Source organism: Salmo trutta, chromosome 33, assembly GCF_901001165.1.
Source record: "Salmo trutta chromosome 33, fSalTru1.1, whole genome shotgun sequence".
NCBI lineage: Eukaryota > Metazoa > Chordata > Actinopteri > Salmoniformes > Salmonidae > Salmo > Salmo trutta.
The window spans coordinates 40974372-40997332 of NC_042989.1; the positions used below are offsets into that span (position 1 = coordinate 40974372).

General features: G+C 42.9%; 1 protein-coding gene across 3 annotated transcripts in view; it reads left to right on the forward strand.

Moving 5' to 3' along the window:
• Positions 1–6673, forward strand: part of LOC115173010 (tandem C2 domains nuclear protein) — a 32688-nt gene extending 26015 nt beyond the window's left edge. Inside the window, exons 10-12 of one of the 3 annotated variants that reach the window (XM_029730969.1) lie at positions 2778–3345; positions 4982–5178; positions 6482–6673. In XM_029730969.1, coding sequence (XP_029586829.1) covers positions 2778–3345; positions 4982–5178; positions 6482–6640 — 924 coding nt within the window. In that variant the 3' untranslated portion in view covers positions 6641–6673. The remainder of the gene's footprint in view (positions 1–2777; positions 3346–4981; positions 5179–6481) is intronic. The other 2 variants (XM_029730970.1, XM_029730971.1) reach the window with 2 other exon arrangements.
• Positions 6674–22961: the final 16288 nt, after the last annotated feature.

Below are 22961 nucleotides of genomic sequence, written 5' to 3' on the forward strand. Positions count from 1 at the left end.
CTGTCCCGCTCCTTGAAAGAGTTGTAGTCTTTACTGTCCCGCTCCTTGAAAGAGTTGTAGTCTTTACTGTCCCGCTCCTTGAAAGAGTTGTAGTCTTTACTGTCCCGCTCCTTGAAAGAGTTGTAGTCTTTACTGTCCCGCTCCTTGAAAGAGTTGTAGTCTTTACTGCCCCGCTCCTTGAAAGAGGCAGCTTTAGCCTTTAGCTCAGACGTTGCATGTAACACATTGTTCTACGTACCGTCACTGTGGGGACGACGTCGTCCATGCACTTATTAATGAACCCGGTGAATGATGTGGTGAACTCCTCAATGTTATTGTATGAATCCCGGAATATTTTCCAGTCTGTGCGAGCGAAACAGTCCTGTAGCTTAGCGTCCTCTTCATTGGACCACTTCTGTGTCGAGCGTGTCACTTGTACTTCCTGTTTCAGTTTTGTGCTTGTAAGCAGGAATCAGGAGGATAGAGTTATGGTCAGATTTGCCAAATGGAAGGGCCTCCCGAGTGGCGCTGTGGTCTAAGGCACTGCATCGCAGTGCTAGCTGTGCCACTAGAGATCTTGGTTCGAGTCCAGGCTCTATCGCAGCCGGCCGCGTCCGGGAGACCCATGAGGCGGCGCACAATTGGCCCAGCATTGTCCGGGTTAGGGGAGGGTTAAATAGTGACTCCAGTGGCGGGCTGGGCGCAGTGCACGCTGACACGGTTGCCAGGTGTACAGGGTTTCCTATGACACATTGGTGCGGCTGGCTTCTGGACATTGTGTCAAGAAGTAGTGCGGCTTGGCTTGGTTGAGTTTCGGAGGACGCGCGGCTCTCGACCTTTGCCTCTCCCGAGTCCGTATGGGAGTTGCAGCGATGGGATGAGACTGTAACTACCAATTGGATACCACGAAAAAGGGGTAAAAAAAATTATTAAAATAAAAATAAGATTTGCCAAATGGAGGGCGAGTGAGAGCTTTGTATGCTTCTCTATGTGTGGAGTAAAGGTCATCTACTGTGTTTTTTTTCACCTCTCATTGCACAGGTAAACATACTGGTAAAAATGAGGTCAGACAGATTTCAGTTTCCCTGCATTAAAGTCCACGGCCACTAGGACGGCGCCTCTGAATTGGCTTTTTCTTGTTTAATTATGGCCCGAAACAGCTCGTTGAGTGTGGTCTTAGTGCCAGCATCATTTTGTGGTGGTAAATAGAAGGCTATGAAGAATATATATACAAACTCTCTTGGTTGGTAGTGTGGTCTACAGCTCTTCGACCTCTGGAACGGCGTCTCCTCCTCATACGAATTATGGGGATTTGGCCCTGGTCTGGGAGGAAAGGGAAAGGGGGATACCTAGTCAGTTGTACAACTGAATGGCTTCAACTGAACTGTGACTTCCGCATTTAACCCAACCCCTCTGAATCAGAGAGGTGTGGGGGGCTGCCTTAATCGACATCCACGTCTTCGGCACCCGGGGAACAGTGAGTTAACTGCCTTGCTCAGGGGCAGAACTACAGATTTTTACCTTGTCAGCTCGGGGATTCAATCCAGCAACCTTTCGGTTACTAGTCCAATGCTCTAAGAGCAGTATATCCTTCGGGTCAGACTCATTAAAGAAAAAATACATAGAATTGCTGTTCTGAACAGTTTGAGGTGAATAATCGCTGTTCTGATTGATCATAAGGGCTCCCGAGTGGCACAGCGGTCTAAGGCACTGCATCTCAGTGCTAGAGGCGTCACTACAGACCCTGGTTCGATCCTGGGCTGTATCCCAACCGGCTGTGATCGGGAGTCCCATAGGGCGGCGCAAAATGGGTCTAGCATCGTCCGGGTTAGCAGAGGGTTTGGCCAGGGTAGGCCATCATTATAAAGTAAGAATTGTTCTTAACTGACTTGCCTGGTTAAATAAATAAAATAAAATATGGAGAGTGGTACTCTGTGTTGTGTTGGATTTTCCCCAAACATAATGCTTTGTATTCAGGACATAAAGTACATTTCTTTGCCACATTTTTTGCAGTTTTACTTTAGTCATTTAGGTTAGTATTGTGGAGTAACTAGATGTTGTTGATCCATCCTCCGTTGTCTCCTATCACAGCCATTGAACTCTGTAACTGTTTTAAAGTCACCATTGGCCTCATGGTGAAATCCCTGAGCTGTTTCCTTCCTCTCCTGCAACTAAGTTAGGAAGGACGCCTGTATCTTTGTAGTGACTGGGTGTATTGATACACCATCCAAAGCGTAATTAATAACTTCATGCTCAAAGGGATATTCAATGTCTGGTTTTTTTTTTTAATCTACCAATCGGTGGCCTTCTTTGTGAGGCTTTGGAAAACCTACCTGGTCTTTGGGGTTGAATCTGTGTTTGAAATTCACTGCTTGACTGAGGGACCTTACAGATAATTGTGTGTGTCGGGTACAGAGATGAGGTAGTCATTCAAAAATCATGTTCATTATTATTGCACACAGAGTCCATGGGACTTATTATTTGACTTGTTAAGCAATTTTTACTCCTGAACTTATTTAGGTTTACCAGTAACAAAGGGGTTGAATACTTACTGCCTCAAAACATTTCATATTTTTATTTTTATTAATTTGTAGAAATAATTCCACTTGATGGGGTACTGTGTGAAGGCCAGTGGGTGTGAATAGTTTCTGAAGGCACTGTAGCTACCTAACCAAGTATAGCCATTTGGGATAGGACCAGTATGTTCAGCAACATGAAGTTGGTAGAATATTTATTTGGAAACTGTAGAAATGTTTACCTACTGTCTCCAGTGTCTGATGTTCTCACTCCTTCTCCAGGTGTGTCACGCAGAGCTGCACCTGGCCACCTGTTTCCAGCGTCTGATGTTCTCACTCCTTCTCCAGGTGTGTCGTGCTGAGCTGCACCTGGCCACCTGTTTCCAGCGTCTGATGTTCTCACTCCTTCTCCAGGTGTGTCGTGCTGAGCTGCACCTGGCCACCTGTTTCCAGCGTCTGATGTTCTCACTCCTTCTCCAGGTGTGTCACGCAGAGCTGCACCTGGCCACCTGTTTCCAGCGTCTGATGTTCTCACTCCTTCTCCAGGTGTGTCGTGCTGAGCTGCACCTGGCCACCTGTTTCCAGCGTCTGATGTTCTCACTCCTTCTCCAGGTGTGTCGTGCTGAGCTGCACCTGGCCACCTGTTTCCAGCGTCTGATGTTCTCACTCCTTCTCCAGGTGTGTCGTGCTGAGCTGCACCTGGCCACCTGTTTCCAGCGTCTGATGTTCTCACTCCTTCTCCAGGTGTGTCACGCTGAGCTGCATCTGGCCACCTGTTTCCAGCCTGTTAATGGACGCATCCAACTGCAGGTTCTCGCTGCCCAGAACCTCCCAGCTCCACTCAGCCAGGGTAGGGGTCTACGTAGTCTGTTATATATCTGTTATAACCTCCCAGCTCCACTCAGCCAGGGTAGGGGTCTACGTAGTCTGTTATATATCTGTTATAACCTCCCAGCTCCACTCAGCCAGGGTAGGGGTCTACGTAGTCTGTTATATATCTGTTATAACCTCCCTGTTCCACTCAGCCAGGGTAGGGGTCTACATAGTCTGTTATATATCTGTTATAACTTCCCTGTTCCACTCAGCCAGGGTAGGGGTCTACATAGTCTGTTATATATCTGTTATAACCTCTCAGCTCCACTCAGCCAGGGTAGGGGCCTACGTAGTCTGTTATATATCTGTTATAACCTCTCTGCTCCACTCAGCCAGGGTAGGGGTCTACATAGTCTGTTATATATCTGTTATAACCTCCCTGCTCCACTCAGCCAGGGTAGGGGTCTACGTAGTCTGATCCCAACATGTATTATATGTACTAATAGGGAGAAGTACACTATATGACCAAAAGTATGGGGTTGAGGTCAGGGCTCTGTGCAGGCCAGTCAACTTCTTCCACACCGATCTCATCAAACCAGTTCTGTATGGACCTCGCTTTGTGCAAGGGGGCATTGTCATACTGAAACAGGAAAGGGCCTTCCCCAAACTGTTGCCACAAAGTTGGAAGCACAGAATCGTCTAGAATGTCATTGTATGCTGTAGCGTTAAGATTTTCCTTCACTGGAACTAAAGGGGCCTGAACCATGGAAAAACAACCCCAGACCATTATTCCTCCTCCACCAAATGACAGTTGGCACTATGTATTGGGGCAGGTAGCGTTCTCCTGCCATCCGCCAAACCCAGATTTGTCTGTCGGACTGCCAGATGGTGAAGCGTGATTCATCACTCCAGAGAACGTGTTTCCACTGCTCCAGAGTCCAATGGCGGCGAGCTTTACACCACTCCAGCTGACGCTTGGCATTGCGCATGGTGATCTTAGGGTTGTGTGCTGCAGCTCGGACATGGAAATCCATTTCATGAAGTTCCCAACTAACACTTATTGTGCTGACGTTGCTTCCAGAGGCAGTTTGGAACTCGGTAGTGACTGTTGCAACCGAGGACAGACGATTTCTACGCCCTAAGTGTATCAGCATTCGGCGGTCCCGTTCTGTTAGCTTGTGTGGCCTACCACTTCGCCGCTGAGCCGTTGTTGCTCCTAGAAGTTTCCACTTCACAATAACAGCAGGGCAGAAATTTGACAAACTGACTTGTTGGAAAGCCATGTTGAAAGTGACCGAGCTCTTCAGTACAGACCATTCTACTACCAATGTTTGTCTATGGAGATTGGATGACTGTGTTCTCAATTTGATACGCCTGCCAGTAACATGTGTGGCTGAACCGGGCCAAATCCACTAATTGAAGGAGTGTCATTCTTTGGCATTCTTTGTAACAGAGAAAATGTATTTTAATGAACAGGATGTGGATGTTTAACCGGTTCGAAATTGATTAAGGTTAGGTTTAGGTTTAGGGTTAGGGTTAGGTTTAGGGTTAGTTAGAGAGCTTCAACCTGGAACCATTTTCAAATCTGCCAGCTGTATACACACTGTCTACTAAGTAACCATTTCCCTTTGTGCTTTTCCATTTCCCTTGTGATTCCCTTGTCCATCAACCAGCATTCTTTGTGAAGATAGAGATGCAGCAGTTGAGCAGGGTGGTGATGAAGAAGAAGACTCACGCCCTGAAGTCCTCCGGAGGTCAGCTGACCTGGACTGAGTCTTTCTACTTCCCCTTAGCTCTGGACCAGAGCTTCCTGCTGTCAGTCAAACTCTACAGCCGCAGTTCTGTCAGACGGAAACACTACCTAGGACAGGTGAGACGAAAGCCTAGGGCTCTATTCCCTGCCTTCCCTGTAGCTCAGTTGGTAGAGCATGGTGTTTGCAACGCCAGGGTTGTGGGTTCAATTCCCACGGGGGTCCAGCACAGAAAAAAAAATGTATGAAATGTATGTATTCACTACTGTAAGTCGCTCTGGATAAGAGCGTCTGCTAAAATGTAAATGTATTCAATCCGAATAGTAGAAGTTCAGTTTGTCAGCGCGATTGAAATATAAAGGCAATATTCCAACTTTTGCGGAGACTGAATTCATGGTAAACGGTGAAATCTGAAATGACCTTTACATTTCTATTAGATTACAAGGCTACATGGGATTTTCTCTCAATGCGACTTCGTGCAGCCAATTGCAATGTCTCCTTAAGGTGTAACACCAGGAGTCGTTGTGGATTTGAGACCCAGTTCCATCTGTTACGTTCCCACAAGACAAACTCAAAACGTTGCTCACAACAAAGGAAACAGAAAGAGGTACTGAAAAGGCACCCATGTCTCCGCTGAAAGTTGCCAAGCAACTAGGAAATGTGCCCTAAAACATTCCCAGGATGGACGCCCACTAAATGTGGCTAGTGGAAAGGAGGAAACAGGGAAAATACACATAAAAGGCTTTGTTTCAGAACTTAAATAACGAGAGACAACAAAAGGTGTTACTCTCTCAAGAACTGACTGATAGGCCAGCAGGTCTTAAATACCAGCTGGGCTGACTGATGCACAGGCCAGCAGGTCTAAAAATACCAGCTGGGCTGACTGATGCACAGACCAGCAGGTCTTAAATACCAGCTGGGCTGACTGATGCACAGGCCAGCAGGTCTTAAATACCAGCTGGGCTGACTGATGCACAGACCAGCAGGTCTTAAATACCAGCTGGGCTGACTGATGCACAGGCCAGCAGGTCTTAAATACCAGCTGGGCTGACTGATGCACAGGCCAGCAGGTCTTAAATACCAGCTGGGCTGACTGATGCACAGACCAGCAGGTCTTAAATACCAGCTGGGCTGACTGATGCACAGGCCAGCAGGTCTTAAATACCAGCTGGGCTGACTGATGCACAGGCCAGCAGGTCTTAAATACCAGCTGGGCTGACTGATGCACAGACCAGCAGGTCTTAAATACCAGCTGGGCTGACTGATGCACAGACCAGCAGGTCTTAAATACCAGCTGGGCTGACTGATGCACAGACCAGCAGGTCTTAAATACCAGCTGGGCTGACTGATGCACAGACCAGCAGGTCTTAAATTGAGTTTAAGATTAGGCCAGTTACATAACTTTTATTACTGCTTCTACAGGTTCACCTTGGCTTCGACAGCCCAACACAGGAAGCAGCAGAGCAGTGGAGGGACAGCATGTCTCACCCTGAGAAGGTGGTGGCTGTATGGCACAGACTCAACGGATGTAACGGCGGTCGTCAGGAATGGACCAAGGTGCAGCGGGTTGAGTGCTCATAATTAACTTTAATGAAAACACTACTACAAACAAAACAAAACGATGGACGACGAAGACAAACTTGAAGGCAAAAGACAGCAATTCAAGTGACAACCTCCCACAAATTACAAACACACCCTAATATATAGGACTCTCAATCAGAGGCAACACCGGCCTTCAATTGAGAGTCCACACCCCAATTAACTAAACATAGAAACAGACTAACTAGAAAGAACATAGACTAACAGAGCAGTGACCAAAAAACCCCGGAATACATAAATCCACTACCCTCTACATAATACACACACCCCGAACCACATAAACCAAATACCCTCTGCCACGTCCTGACCAGCCTACACTAACAAAATAACCCTCATACTGGTCAGAACGTGACAACGGATTCTGACACACCTGTATAAATTCACACAGTGTCCCAAAGGAGTTGACAGTCTCACCTGTACCGCCACCCAGTGGTGTAAAGTACTTAAGTAATAATACTTTAAAGTACTACATAAGAAGTTTTTGGAGGTATCTGTACTTTACTTTACTATTTATATGTTTGCCAACTTTTACTTTTACTTCACTACATTCCTAAAGAAAATAATGACCTTGTATTATTTTTGTATATAAAGTATGTAGCTAACACATTTATGTTGCATAGACTTGTTTTGTGTCATGCCATATGTTGTATGTTCAGTTGATATAATATTTTAGAGGACAGATATTTGGCGGCAGGTAGCATTGGGCCAGTAACCGAAAGGTTGCTAGTTCGAATCCCCGAGCTAGACAAGGTAAAAAAAAATCTGTCGTTCTTCCCCCTGAACAAGGCAGTTAACCCAATGTTCCCTGGTAGGCCGTCATTGTAAATAAGAATTTGTTCTTCACTGACTTGCCTAGTTAAATAAAGGTTAAATAAAAAATAGAAAACATTTATGAGTAATGGTACCCCAGAGTTGATGTGTTCTCATTAGTGGTCCTGATGAATCCCTGGTCTTCTGCATCTCCTGTGCTCACACTGTTTAGTGTTTCCCACATATTTAAGGGGCTCTATTCAGTCTGTAAAGCTGAAGACTTAGGGCTCTATTCAGTCTGTAAAGCTGAAGACTTAGGCCTCTATTCAGTCTGTAAAGCTGAAGACTTAGGGCTCTATTCAGTCTGTAAAGCTGAAGACTTAGGGCTCTATTCAGTCTGTAAAGCTGAAGACTTAGGTCTCTATTCAGTCTGTAAAGCTGACGACTTAGGGCTCTATTCAGTCTGTAAAGCTGAAGACTTAGGGCTCTATTCAGTCTGTAAAGCTGAAGACTTAGGTCTCTATTCAGTCTGTAAAGGTGAAGCGTTAGATTCAGACATGAATGCTGCCTCCGCTAAAGAGGGGAAAAACTGCCTTTAAATTTCAATCACTTTGTAAAGCTGAACTTCTGCGATGCGGATTGAATAGAGGCCTTAACTGTCTAATATTATAGTCTTAATCTAGACATCTACTGTTTATTTTTTTGTATTATAGGAATTTATTAACCATCATTAGCATATAGTCATCGTACAAACTATTTCATGGTTTGAGTCTTTCGTCCCATCTAATGTCATTTTATGTACTTTATGTATTTTATTTTGTCATTTTATGTATTTTATGTATTTTATGTCATGCCATGTAAAGACTGTAAAGATAAGCATGATTAAAACTACAGTAGGTTTATCTCAAACCCAAAATCAATTACTTTTACAGTATCAGTCAAACATTTGGACACACCTACTCATTCAAAGGTTTTTCTTTATTTTTACTATTTTCTACATTGTAGAATAATAGTGAAGACATAAAAACTATGAAATAACACATATGGAATCATGTAGTAACCAAAAAAGTGTTAAACAAATCAAAATATATTTTATATTTGAGATTCTTCAAAGTAGCCACCCTTTGCCTTGATGACAGCTTGGCACACTCTTGGTATTCCTCTCATGCGTGTCATGAGGCGCAGGTGAGCGAGACGAGGGTGACAGGTGTGCTGGATAATCAGCAGCCCGATAACCTAGAGGCCTGAGAGGGATTATACGTGACATATATTGTGCACTAAGACTTGTGCTTGTGTCCTTGTCGGTGCGTGCTTCGGCAGTCATCGTTTACGTAATAAATATTTGATCTAAGTTAATGTTTACTCAGCCTGCAGGCATTCCAGACACACCTTGATCGTAGGCTTTTCTCATTACTCAACAGCACCTTTCACTCAACACCATTCTGAGAGCAAAGGGTCTGGCTAACACTTCGGACTTGAGAATCTGTGTCCCTAATTTACATGAGGTACTGTCTAGTTTGATCTTTAGGAGGTTGTAAAAGACCTGGGTTTAAATACTTACAGGGTTTGCTTTAGGGCGTCCAAACAGATCAGTTGAGAACGGACACCAAATGAGAACGAGTACACTGGTCACTGGTCCGTGCGCATGTCCTCTTCCAATTGGCTAACGTTTCAGTGGGCCCGTCCAAAAGCTCGAAATCATCTGAACATTTTGTTTGTGAAAACGGATAAACATTTTGAAGGTTAAGGACGCGTCATCTCCGCTGTCCGACTTACGACTCCCCATTTCAGTAATTATTGGAACTCACGGATAAAATCAACGTGCCGGTTTGGCCACGCTCTTAGACCGTCTGGAGTGTCTGGCAGGCAGTGTTTAAACTCTTAACACTTCTCTATTGGTTTTCATTGCAACAGGCTAGCTCAATCAAGCACAGATACAGTATATGAAATTATTTCGATTAGTATTTAACACCAGGTCTGGTGTGTAACAGGTTTTCATGTTGACAATCTGACACTCATTCCAACCTGTCGTCTATGTTCCCTTGCAAGAAGGAGCTCATTCCATCACTATGGATACAATGATGGAATGGAACCTCACTGTGTCTGAAGTGGCCAGAGTCATCCTGAGATACCAGGATCTACGTTAATTCTGTGTGTTCTGACTGTGGCTAGAGGGAGAACAGCTATATGCCTTGTGATTGGGTTTTGGCTTGAGGGAGAACAGCTATATGCCTTGTGATTGGGTTTTGGCTAGAGAGAAAACAGCTATATGCCTTGTGATTGGGTTTTGGCTAGAGAGAAAACAGCTATATGCCTTGTGATTGGGTTTTGGCTAGAGGGAGAACAGCTATATGCCTTGTGATTGGGTTTTGGCTAGAGAGAGAACAGCTATATGCCTTGTGATTGGGTTTTGGCTAGAGAGAAAACAGCTATATGCCTTGTGATTGGGTTTTGGCTAGAGAGAGAACAGCTATATGCCTTGTGATTGGGTTTTGGCGAGAGAGAAAACAGCTATATGCCTTGTGATTGGGTTTTGGCTAGAGAGAAAACAGCTATATGCCTTGTGATTGGGTTTTGGCGAGAGAGAAAACAGCTATATGCCTTGTGATTGGGTTTTGGCTAGAGAGAAAACAGCTATATGCCTTGTGATTGGGTTTTGGCTAGAGAGAAAACAGCTATATGCCTTGTGATTGGGTTTTGGCTACAGGGAGAACAGCTATATGCCTTGTGATTGGGTTTTGGCTAGAGAGAGAACAGCTATATGCCTTGTGATTGGGTTTTGGCTAGAGAGAAAATAGCTATATGCCTTGTGATTGGGTTTTGGCTAGAGGGAGAACAGCTATATGCCTTGTGATTGGGTTTTGGCTACAGGGAGAACAGCTATATGCCTTGTGATTGGGTTTTGGCTAGAGAGAGAACAGCTATATGCCTTGTGATTGGGTTTTGGCTAGAGAGAAAACAGCTATATGCCTTGTGATTGGGTTTTGGCTACAGGGAGAACAGCTATATGCCTTGTGATTGGGTTTTGGCTACAGGGAGAACAGCTATATGCCTTGTGATTGGGTTTTGGCTAGAGAGAGAACAGCTATATGCCTTGTGATTGGGTTTTGGCTAGAGAGAAAACAGCTATATGCCTTGTGATTGGGTTTTGGCTAGAGAGAGAACAGCTATATGCCTTGTGATTGGGTTTTGGCTAGAGAGAAAACAGCTATACGCCTTGTGATTGGGTTTTGGCTAGAGGGAGAACAGCCCATGTGGGGTCCTCTGAGAAACTAATCTTATCAAACAGGGTGGCTTGCTTGGTAGAGCATGGCACTTGCAATGCCAGGGTTGTGGGTTCGATTCCCATGGGGGACCAGTATGACAAAAATGTATGCACTCACTACTGTAAGTCGCTCTGGATAAGAGCGTCTGCTAAATGACTAAAATGTAAAAAAATAAATAATTTAAAAACAAATTAGGAGCTTGTCTTTCTTCAAATGGGTTATAAAATACAACCTTTTTTTACTGTCAGGTAAGGGTATTTTACACTATCAGAATGCACTTCGTGTAATTTATGTGTCGGGGCAAACGTGCAGCACCTACAATATAGTGAATATGAACACCGCGTTAATTAGAGATTATCATTTTTCCAAGTGGGGGTCCTCTTTATTTTCTAATGTCAAATTGTGTTTGTTTGCAGAAAAAGTTTGGGAATCCCTGACATAGCAGCAGGGCCAGATTACAGAACGGGCACGTGCCCTGGGGCCCCGATCTTCAGAGGAACCCCCAAAATAATCTAATAGTACATGAACACATCACAAACCATTGTAAAATGTGTAGCATTGCCGTGAATGAGCTTTAAGACGGCAACCTTTCCTTTCAGCCTCATAGCAAAAAAGTGTAGAAAAGCACGAGACTAGCTTTTACAACAACACATTTTTCTCTCTGCCCCATGGCAAAATGTGTAGAATAGAATTAGCATGAGATTAGCAATAAAAACTCATTCTGTTTCTCTGCCTATGGAAACATTTGTATAAATGCAGGAAGTTAACTGTTTTCCTAAATATAAAAAATGTTTCCAAAAGAAAATCTGGGCCTCAGAGGGTGTTTTTTGATCAGACTAGAATCCAAGATTGTGGTATAACAAGCAATGTGGCAAAACGTACCCTCTGTGGCAATGTGGCAAAACGTACCCCTTTCAGGCTACCTGAAATGTTCAACAATCTGAAATTATTTGATGGCCTATCAGAGAGTTTCCACTCTCTAGAAATGTAAAAGAATTCCATGACTTTTCCACGACATGAGAATTCCAATGACAACAGCCAAACACAAAGGGAAATAAAATACTGGAAAATAAATGTATTTTAATGATCATTGAATTTCCAAAACATGATGCAATTGAACTGTGTGTAAATTCCTGAAAGCGTGGTCTCTTTCCCAGGCCTTTTAAATGGTCCAAAAAACAGTTCCGACAACAGAAACCAACGGCATCAGATGGCCTAACAAAATAGCTGTGCTATTCTGTTACACAACCCCATACAACTAATGTCAATAAAGACTTGCAGTCCCTCGTAACAGATCAGTCTATTTCCTGTGACCTCACAACCAGTCAGAATAGTCAGTCCACTAGGGAGGAGAGTCTGATGAATATTATGTTCCTCTTGAGTTCAAAGACAACCAGTCTGACAGGAAATCAACAAAAGCTGAAGGTGTAACAGTGGTGTCCAACATTCTCAGGGCAGGTCCACATGTTGAGGAAGGAATCAGACTTCATGTCCCTCTAGTATAGAAAATAGAGGATCTGTGATTAAAATGAGAAACAAAGTATGCATTCGCAGTGGCAATCAACTTTCTGGGGGTGGTTAAAAAAAAAAGTGACTGTAGTGACGCTTTCGACTGTGCCGATAAGAATGTGGTTATTGACAGACTCAACAGCCTTGGTTTCTCAAATGACTGCCTCGCCTGGTTCACCAACTACTTCTCAGACAGATTTCAGTGTGTCAAATCGGATGGCCTGTTGTCCGGACCTCTGGCAGTCTCTATGGGGGTGCCACAGGGTTCAATCATCGGGCCAACTCTTTTCTCTGTATACATCAATGATGTCGCTCTTGCTGCGGGTGATTCTCTGATCCACATCTACGCAGACAACACCATTCTGTATACTTCTGGCCCTTCTTTGGACTCTGTGTTAACTAACCTCCAGACGAGCTTCAATGCCATACAACTCTCCTTCCGTGGCCTACAACTGCTCTTAAACGCTAGTAAAACTAAATGCATGCTCTTCAACCGATCGCTGCCCGCACCTGCCCGCCTGTCCATTTGTAGTTGTTCTGTGGACAACTACAAATACCTAGGTGTCTGGTTAGACTGTAAACTCTCCTTCCAGACTCACATTAAACATCTCCAATCCAAAAGTAAATCTAGAATCGGCTTCTGATTTCGCAACAAAGCCTCCTTCACTCATGCTGCCAAACATACCCTTGTAAAACTGACTATCCTACCAAACCTTGATTCGGTGATGTCATTTTCAAAATAGCCTCCAATACCCTACTCAATAAACTGGATGCAGTCTATCACAGTGCCATCCGTTTTGTCACCAAAGCCCCATATGCTACCCAACACTGCGACCTGTATGCTCTCGTTGGCTGGCCCTCGCTTCATATTCGTTCCCAAACCCACTGGCTCCAGGTCATCTATAAGTCTTTGCTAGGTAAAGCCCCGCCTTAGCTCACTGGTCACCATAGCAGCAACCACCCATAGTACGCGCTCCAGCAGGTATATTTCACTGGTCACCCCCAAAGCCAAATCCTTGTTTGGCCGCCTTTCCTTCCAGTTCTCTGCTGCCAAACGGGAGATCTGCTGCCAAAAATCACTGAAGCTGGAGACTCATATCTCTCTCACTAACTGTAAGCATCAGCTGTCAGAGCAGCTTACAGATCATTGCACCTGTACATAGCCCATCTGTAAATAGCCCATCCAATCTACCTCATCCCCATACTGTATGTATTTATTTATCTTGCTCCTTTGCACCCCAGTATCTCTACTTGCACATTCATCTTCTGCACATCTATCACTCCAGTGTTTAAAACCTCTCTAGGGTATGTGGGACGAAATCGTCCCACCTACTCAACAGCCAGTGGAATCCCGTGGCGCGATATTCAAATACCTTAGAAATGCTATTACTTCAATTTCTCAAACATATGACTATTTTACACCATTTTAAAGACAAGACTCTCATTAATCTAAACACACTGTCCGATTTCAAAAAGGCTTTACAACGAAAGCAAAACATTAGATTATGTCAGCAGAGTACCCAGCCAGAAATAATCAGACACCCATTTTTCAAGCTAGCATATAATGTCACAAAAAACAAAACCACAGCTAAATGCAGCACTAGCCTTTGATGATCTTCATCCGATGACACTCCTAGGACATTATGTTATACAATTCATGCATGTTTTGTTCAATCAAGTTCATATTTATATAAAAAAACTGCTTTTTACATTAGCATGTGACGTTCAGAACTAGCATACCCACCGCAAACTTCCGGTGAATTTACTAAATTACTCACGATAAACGTTCACAAAAAACATAACAATTATTTTAAGAATTATAGATACAGAACTCCTTTATGCAATCGCGGTGTCCGATTTTAAAATAGCTTTTCGGCAAAAGCACATTTTGCAATATTCTGAGTAGATAGCTCGCCATCACGGGCTAGCTATTTTGACACCCACCAAGTTTGGCACTCACCAAACTCAGATTTACTATAAGAAAAATTGGATTACCTTTGCTGTTCTTCGTCAGAATGCACTCCCAGGACTTCTACTTCATCCACAAATGTTGTTTTGGTTCAAAATAATCCATAGTTATGTTCAAATATCCTCTGTTTTGTTCTCGCGTTCAAGACACTATCCGAAGGGTGACGAAGGGTGACGTGCGGACGCGTATCGTGACAAAAAAATTCAAAATATTCCATTACCGTACTTCGAAGCATGTCAAACGCTGTTTAAAATCAATTTTTATGCGATTTTTCTCGTAAAAAAGCGATAATATTCCAACCGGGAAACCCTGTTTTCGTTCAAAGACTCAAAGTTGAAAATGGCCTCTTCACGTGCACACGCGCACCCGTCTCATTGTTCTCAGATCGACCACTTACCAAATGCGCTACTGTTTTTCAGCCATGGGACTGCAAAGTCATCATTCAACGTTCTGGCCCCTTCTGAGAGCCTGTGGGAGCCGTAGGAAGTGTCACGTTACAGCAGAGATCCTCTGTTTTCAATAAAGAGAGTGTAGAAGGCCAAGAAATGGTCAGAGAGGGCACTTCCTGTAAGGAATCTTCTCAGGTTTTTGCCTGCCATATGAGTTCTGTTATACTCACAGACACCATTCAAACAGTTTTAGAAACTTTAGGGTGTTTTCTATCCAAATCAAACAATTATATGCATATTCTAGTTTCTGGGCAGTAGTAATAATCAGATTAAATCGGGTACGTTTTTTATCCGGATGTGAAAATACTGCCCCCTACCCTAGAGAGGTTAATTGCTAAATTGTAATTACTTCGCCACTACGGCCTATTTATTGCCTTACCTCCCTAATCTTACCTCATTCGCACACACTGTATATAGATTTTTTCTATAGTAAATAGTAGTAAGCATTCAGAGAGGCATGTACGTTTTTAGAGAACGCTAAAAAAAAATGTGCCTCATCAATACATTTTCTAAAGGTAGACACAGTTGTGTGTGCATGCAGTTATTCTCCCTAGACAGTCCGTGTTGATAGAGATCGACAGTGAACATGGGAGAAAAAAAAAACTCTACCTACGATGTCAAGAGTTTACCAGCAGAGATGATGATGGCTCTTCATCATGACTGAGAAGTTGCGTCCTTAACGTGTTGGAACAAGCCACTGCTTTTGAAACACTGTAGTCGACGCTCTTTTCCACCACTAGATGTGAAATGAAGCGTAAATTAAAGTAACTCATATAAGAACTGGGTAACAAATGACATCCTCAATAAGCTCTTCTCTTAAGTCACAAAATAGTCAATTATCTTTGGGGAAACTGCTGGAAACATACATTTATTTATTTTATTTTATTTCACCTTTATTTAACCAGGTAGGCAAGTTGAGAACAAGTTCTCATTTACAATTGCGACCTGGCCAAGATAAAGCAAAGCAGTTCGACAACATACAACAATACAGAGTTACACATGGAATAAACAAACATACAGTCAATAATACAGTAGAAAAATACGTCTATATACAATGTGAGCAAATGAGGTGAGATAAGGGAGGTAAAGGCAAAAAAAAAGGCCATGGTGGCAAAGTAAATACAATATAGCAAGTAAAACTATAAGAACTGGGTAACAAATGACATCCCCAATAAGCTCTTCTCTCAAGTCACAAAATAGTCAATTATCTGATTCTTAAAAATAATATTGTCAACACACCTTTAGGGATTTGAGGTTCCCTTGTGAAGAGTTGTAAGAGTTTACTTCAAAATGGAGAAGGGACGATAAGGCCGTGCTGCTTTGGGGAAACTGCTGGAAACATACATGCATCACTTGCGAATACATATGTATGAAGTTATCAGACCAAGCAATAACAGCTAGTTTAAATTCATTTAAGTGTTGAAATGAATGCTATTGGCACCAGTCAGATATGAATTATTAACATAATTCACCAAACTAAGAATATGAAATATTAAAATGACAATAGAGAAGCTGAATTGTGCATCCATTTGCTTGCATACCTTCTCATCCAGAGGCTCACAGGTGTCAGAGGAACACCTAAATATGTTAGAGGAAGTTAGACGAAGTGTCCTTTAAAAAAAAAGACAAAACAAACACTTGTATTTTTCACAGTAGAATTACTCCATGTTCAAAACAGGAACCTATTTTTAAATCTCACAACAACAAAAAAATGAATAAAATATTTTCAGGCAAATGTGCAACTGTCTTTTCACAGAGAGAAGATCAGACTCTTCCTTAAGACTCCTTTCCTCCTTGTCAGCAGGTCGTTTTAATTTTTCCCGGCCAAGATGAGGAGATTTCCCATAGGGCATCTAATTTTTTTTTCTTCTGAGATCTCGGTCAGAAATAAAGGAACTGCTTTTCTTTTCCTGGCATGAAGCAGGTCAGAGATGCTCTCCATCTCATCACAATGAGGTTCTACTTGTCTGACTTCATGTCTTCTTGGTTATAATCCAGGACCTTTATACCAGGCGGTGTCAGAAGAGGGCCTTAAAAATTGTCAGACTCCAGCCACCCAAGTTAGACGGTTCGTAACAATTCACTAAGTCTGGAACCAACAGGACCCTGAACAGCTTCTATCCCAAAGCCATAAGACTGATAAATAGCTAGTTAAATAGTTAAAAAATCGCTACCCGGACTACTGTGTATTATCTATCCTGTTTCTACCTTATTACCTAGTTATATATACACATATCTACCTCAATTACCTTGTACCCCTGAACATCGACTCAGTACTGGTACCCAGTGTATAGAGCCATGTTATCATTGACTCAGTACTGGTACCCAGTGTATAGAACCATGTTATCATTGACTCAGTACTGGTACCCAGTGTATAGAGCCATGTTATCATTGACTCAGTACTGGTACCCAGTGTATAGAGCCATGTTATCATTGACTCAGTACTGGTACCCAGTGTATATAACCATGTTATCATTGGCTCAGTACTGGTACCCAGTGTATAGAGCCATGTTATCATTGACTCAGTACTGGTACCCAGTGTATATAGCCATGTTATCATTGACTCAGTACTGGTACCCAGTGTATATAACCATGTTATCATTGACTCAGTACTGGTACCCAGTGTATATAGCCATGTTATCATTGGCTCAGTACTGGTACCCAGTGTATAGAGCCATGTTATCATTGACTCAGTACTGGTACCCTGTGTATAGAGCCATGTTATCATTGACTCAGTACTGGTACCCTGTGTATAGAGCCATGTTATCATTGACTCAGTACTGGTACCCAGTGTATAGAGCCATGTTATCATTGACTCAGTACTGGTACCCAGTGTATAGAGCCATGTTATCATTGACTCAGTACTGGTACCCAGTGTATAGAACCATGTTATCATTGACTCAGTACTGGTACCCAGTGTATAGAACCATGTTATCATTGACTCAGTACTGGTACCCAGTGTATAGAGCCATGTTATCATTGACTCAGTACTGGTACCCAGTGTATAGAACCATGTTATCATTGACTCAGTACTGGTACCCAGTGTATAGAGCCATGTTATCATTGACTCAGTACTGGTACCCAGTGTATAGAACCATGTTATCATTGACTCAGTACTGGTACCCAGTGTATAGAACCATGTTATCATTGACTCAGTACTGGTACCCAGTGTATAGAACCATGTTATCATTGACTCAGTACTGGTACCCAGTGTATAGAACCATGTTATCATTGACTCAGTACTGGTACCCTGTGTATAGAGCCATGTTATCATTGACTCAGTACTGGTACCCAGTGTATAGAGCCATGTTATCATTGACTCAGTACTGGTACCCAGTGTATAGAGCCATGTTATCATTGACTCAGTACTGGTACCCAGTGTATAGAGCCATGTTATCATGACTCAGTACTGGTACCCAGTGTATAGAGCCATGTTATCATTGACTCAGTACTGGTACCCAGTGTATAGAACCATGTTATCATTGACTCAGTACTGGTACCCTGTGTATAGAGCCATGTTATCATTGACTCAGTACTGGTACCCAGTGTATAGAGCCATGTTATCATTGACTCAGTACTGGTACCCAGTGTATAGAACCATGTTATCATTGACTCAGTACTGGTACCCAGTGTATAGAGCCATGTTATCATTGACTCAGTACTGGTACCCAGTGTATAGAACCATGTTATCATTGACTCAGTACTGGTACCCAGTGTATAGAGCCATGTTATCATTGACTCAGTACTGGTACCCAGTGTATAGAACCATGTTATCATTGACTCAGTACTGGTACCCAGTGTATAGAACCATGTTATCATTGACTCAGTACTGGTACCCAGTGTATAGAACCATGTTATCATTGACTCAGTACTGGTACCCAGTGTATAGAACCATGTTATCATTGACTCAGTACTGGTACCCTGTGTATAGAGCCATGTTATCATTGACTCAGTACTGGTACCCAGTGTATAGAGCCATGTTATCATTGACTCAGTACTGGTACCCAGTGTATAGAGCCATGTTATCATTGACTCAGTACTGGTACCCAGTGTATATAACCATGTTATCATTGACTCAGTACTGGTACCCAGTGTATATAGCCATGTTATCATTGGCTCAGTACTGGTACCCAGTGTATAGAGCCATGTTATCATTGACTCAGTACTGGTACCCAGTGTATAGAGCCATGTTATCATTGACTCAGTACTGGTACCCAGTGTATATAACCATGTTCTAATTGACTCAGTACTGGTACCCAGTGTATAGAGCCATGTTATCATTGACTCAGTACTGGTACCCAGTGTATATAGCCATGTTATCATGACTCAGTACTGGTACCCAGTGTATAGAACCATGTTATCATTGACTCAGTACTGGTACCCAGTGTATAGAGCCATGTTATCATTGACTCAGTACTGGTACCCAGTGTATAGAACCATGTTATCATTGACTCAGTACTGGTACCCTGTGTATAGAGCCATGTTATCATTGACTCAGTACTGGTACCCAGTGTATAGAACCATGTTATCATTGACTCAGTACTGGTACCCAGTGTATAGAGCCATGTTATCATTGACTCAGTACTGGTACCCAGTGTATATAGCCATGTTATCATTGACTCAGTACTGGTACCCAGTGTATAGAACCATGTTATCATTGACTCAGTACTGGTACCCAGTGTATATAGCCATGTTATCATTGGCTCAGTACTGGTACCCAGTGTATAGAGCCATGTTATCATTGACTCAGTACTGGTACCCAGTGTATAGAGCCATGTTATCATTGACTCAGTACTGGTACCCAGTGTATATAACCATGTTCTAATTGACTCAGTACTGGTACCCAGTGTATAGAGCCATGTTATCATTGACTCAGTACTGGTACCCAGTGTATATAGCCATGTTATCATGACTCAGTACTGGTACCCAGTGTATAGAACCATGTTATCATTGACTCAGTACTGGTACCCAGTGTATAGAGCCATGTTATCATTGACTCAGTACTGGTACCCAGTGTATAGAACCATGTTATCATTGACTCAGTACTGGTACCCAGTGTATAGAGCCATGTTATCATGACTCAGTACTGGTACCCAGTGTATAGAACCATGTTATCATGACTCAGTACTGGTACCCAGTGTATAGAGCCATGTTATCATTGACTCAGTACTGGTACCCAGTGTATAGAGCCATGTTATCATTGACTCAGTACTGGTACCCAGTGTATAGAACCATGTTATCATTGACTCAGTACTGGTACCCAGTGTATAGAGCCATGTTATCATTGACTCAGTACTGGTACTCAGTGTATAGAGCCATGTTATCATTGACTCAGTACTGGTACCCAGTGTATAGAGCCATGTTATCATGACTCAGTACTGGTACCCAGTGTATAGAGCCATGTTATCATTGCTCATTGTGTATTTATTTGTACTTTTATTATTACGTGTTATTACTTTTCTAGTATTTCTCTATTTTATTTCTCTCTGCGTTGATGGGAAGGGCCTGTAAGTCAGCATTTCACTGTTCAGTCTACACCTGTTGTTTACCAAGCATGTGATGAATAAAATTAGATTTTTGGTAACAGTATGTCAGTGGAAAGGAGAACAGTAGCAGCTGGCCCAACTGTGGTTTGACTTATGATTTCCGCTATGAGTCAATCTCCAGCCACCCGAGTCGTCATAGTGTTCCCTCTGCTTCCGCACGGCAAGCGGTACCGATGCACCAAGTCTGAAACCAACAGGACCCTGAACAGCTTCTACCCCACAAGCCATAAGACTGATAAATATTTAGTTAAACAGTTAACCAAATAGCTATCTGGACTATCTGCACTGACCCTTTTTTGCACTAAGTTTGTCTCAACACATACACTGCTACTGTTTAATTATCTCTCGCTTTATTCCAAGTTAAATGTACATATCTACTAGTTATACAGTATTTACCTCAATTACCTCGTACCCCTGCTCATTGACTCAGTACTGGTACCCTGTGTATATAGACAAGTTATTACCTCGTACCCCTGCTCATTGACTCAGTACTGGTACCCTGTGTATATAGCCAAGTTATTACCTTGTACCCCTGCTCATCGACTCAGTACTGGTACTCTGTGTATATAGCCATGTTATCATTGACTCAGTACTGGTACCCAGTGTATAGAACCATGTTATCATTGACTCAGTACTGGTACCCAGTGTATATAGCCATGTTATCATTGACTCAGTACTGGTACCCAGTGTATATAACCATGTTATCATTGACTCAGTACTGGTACCCAGTGTATATAGCCATGTTATCATGACTCAGTACTGGTACCCAGTGTATAGAACCATGTTATCATTGACTCAGTACTGGTACCCTGTGTATAGCCATGTTATCGTTACTCATTGTGTATTTATTATTACTCGTTGACTTTATTATTTCTCTATTTTCATTCTCTCTGCATTGTTGGGAAGGGAAGCAAACATTTCACTGCTAATCTAAACCTGTTGTTTATGAAGCATGTAATGAATGCAATTTGATTTGATGAACATGTTCAGTCGTCAATTTCTTCCCTTCTTTTGGTTACTACTTTCAGGTTTTGATTAAAAAAAAATCTCCAGTGATGCTGCAGTGACCATCTGGTTTTATCTGTGAAATTGGTTAGATTTGACTTTCATAATACTGGCTGGTTTGCCCTGTCTGTAAAGTGAAGGGAGCGGCGTATGTTGATACTGCAACTCTCAGTTCACTCACTTCATATTTCACCTGATCACTCCTCATCACACTTCTTTCAGTTTTCACACACGACAACTGTAGTTTAGACACCTACCACAACTACTGACCACAACCACACAACCACTAAACCACAAATACTGACCACAACTACTGACCACAACCACTGACCACAACCACACAACAACTAAACCACAAATACTGACCACTACTACTGACCACAAATACTGACCACTACTACTGACCACAACCACTAAACCACTAAACCACAAATACTTACCACTACTACTGACCACAACCACTAAACCACAAATACTGACCACTACTACTGACCACAACCACTAAACCACAAATACTGACCACTACTACTGACCACAACCACTAAACCACAAATACTGACCACTACTACTGACCACAACCACTAAACCACAAATACTGACCACTACTACTGACCACAACAACTAAACCACAAATACTGACCACTACTAATTACCACAACCACTAAACCACAAATACTGACCACTACTACTGACCACAAATACTGACCACTACTACTGACCACAACCACTAAACCACTAAACCACAAATACTGACCACTACTACTGACCACTACTACTGACCACTACTACTTACCACAAATACTGACCACTACCACTAAACCACAAATACTGACCACTACTACTGACCACAAATACTGACCACTACCACTAAACCACAAATACTGACCACTACTTCTTACCACAACCACACAACAACTAAACCACAAATACTGACCACTACTAATTACCACAACCACTAAACCACAACACTACTGACCACGTCCATACTGTAGGGCCCAGAGAACTTGTAACACAACTACACTGACCAAAACTACTGTCCAAAACCAATTGGCATGCTGACTCCGGGAATGTCCACCAGAGCTGTTACCAGAGAATTTTATGTTCGTTTATTTTCTATAAGCCACACCTCCAACATCGTTTTAGAGAATTTGACAGTACATTCAACCGGCTTCACAACCGCAGACCACGTGTAACCACGCCAGCCCAGGACCTCCGCATTCGGCTTCTTCACCGGGCGGGATCGTCTGAGACCAGCCACCGGGACAACTGGTGAAACTGTGGGTTTTATCTGCACAACCTAAGACTTCCTATACAAACTGTCAGAAACATCTCAGAGAAGCTCATCTGCATGCTCGTCGTCTTCACCAATGTATTGACCTGACTGCAGTTCGGCTTTGTAACCGAATTCAGTGGGCAAAGGTTCACCTTCGATGGCCACTGGGCATGCTGGAGAAGTGTGCTCTTCACAGGTAAATCCCGGTTTCAACTGTTCTGGGCAGATGGCAGACAGCATGTATAGACAGTCGTGTGGGGGAGTGGTTTGCTGATGTCAACGTTGTGAACAGAATGTCCCATGGTGGCAGTGGGGTTATGGTATGGGCAGGCATAAGCTACGGACAACGAACACAATTGCATTTTATTGATGGAAATTTGAATGAACAGAGATACCGTGACGAGATCCTAAGGCCCATTGTCGTGCCATTGATCCACAGCCATCACCTCATGTTTCAGCATGATAATGCACGGCCCCATGTCACAAGGATCTGTACACAATTCCTGGAAGCTGAAAATGTCCCAGTTCTTCCATGG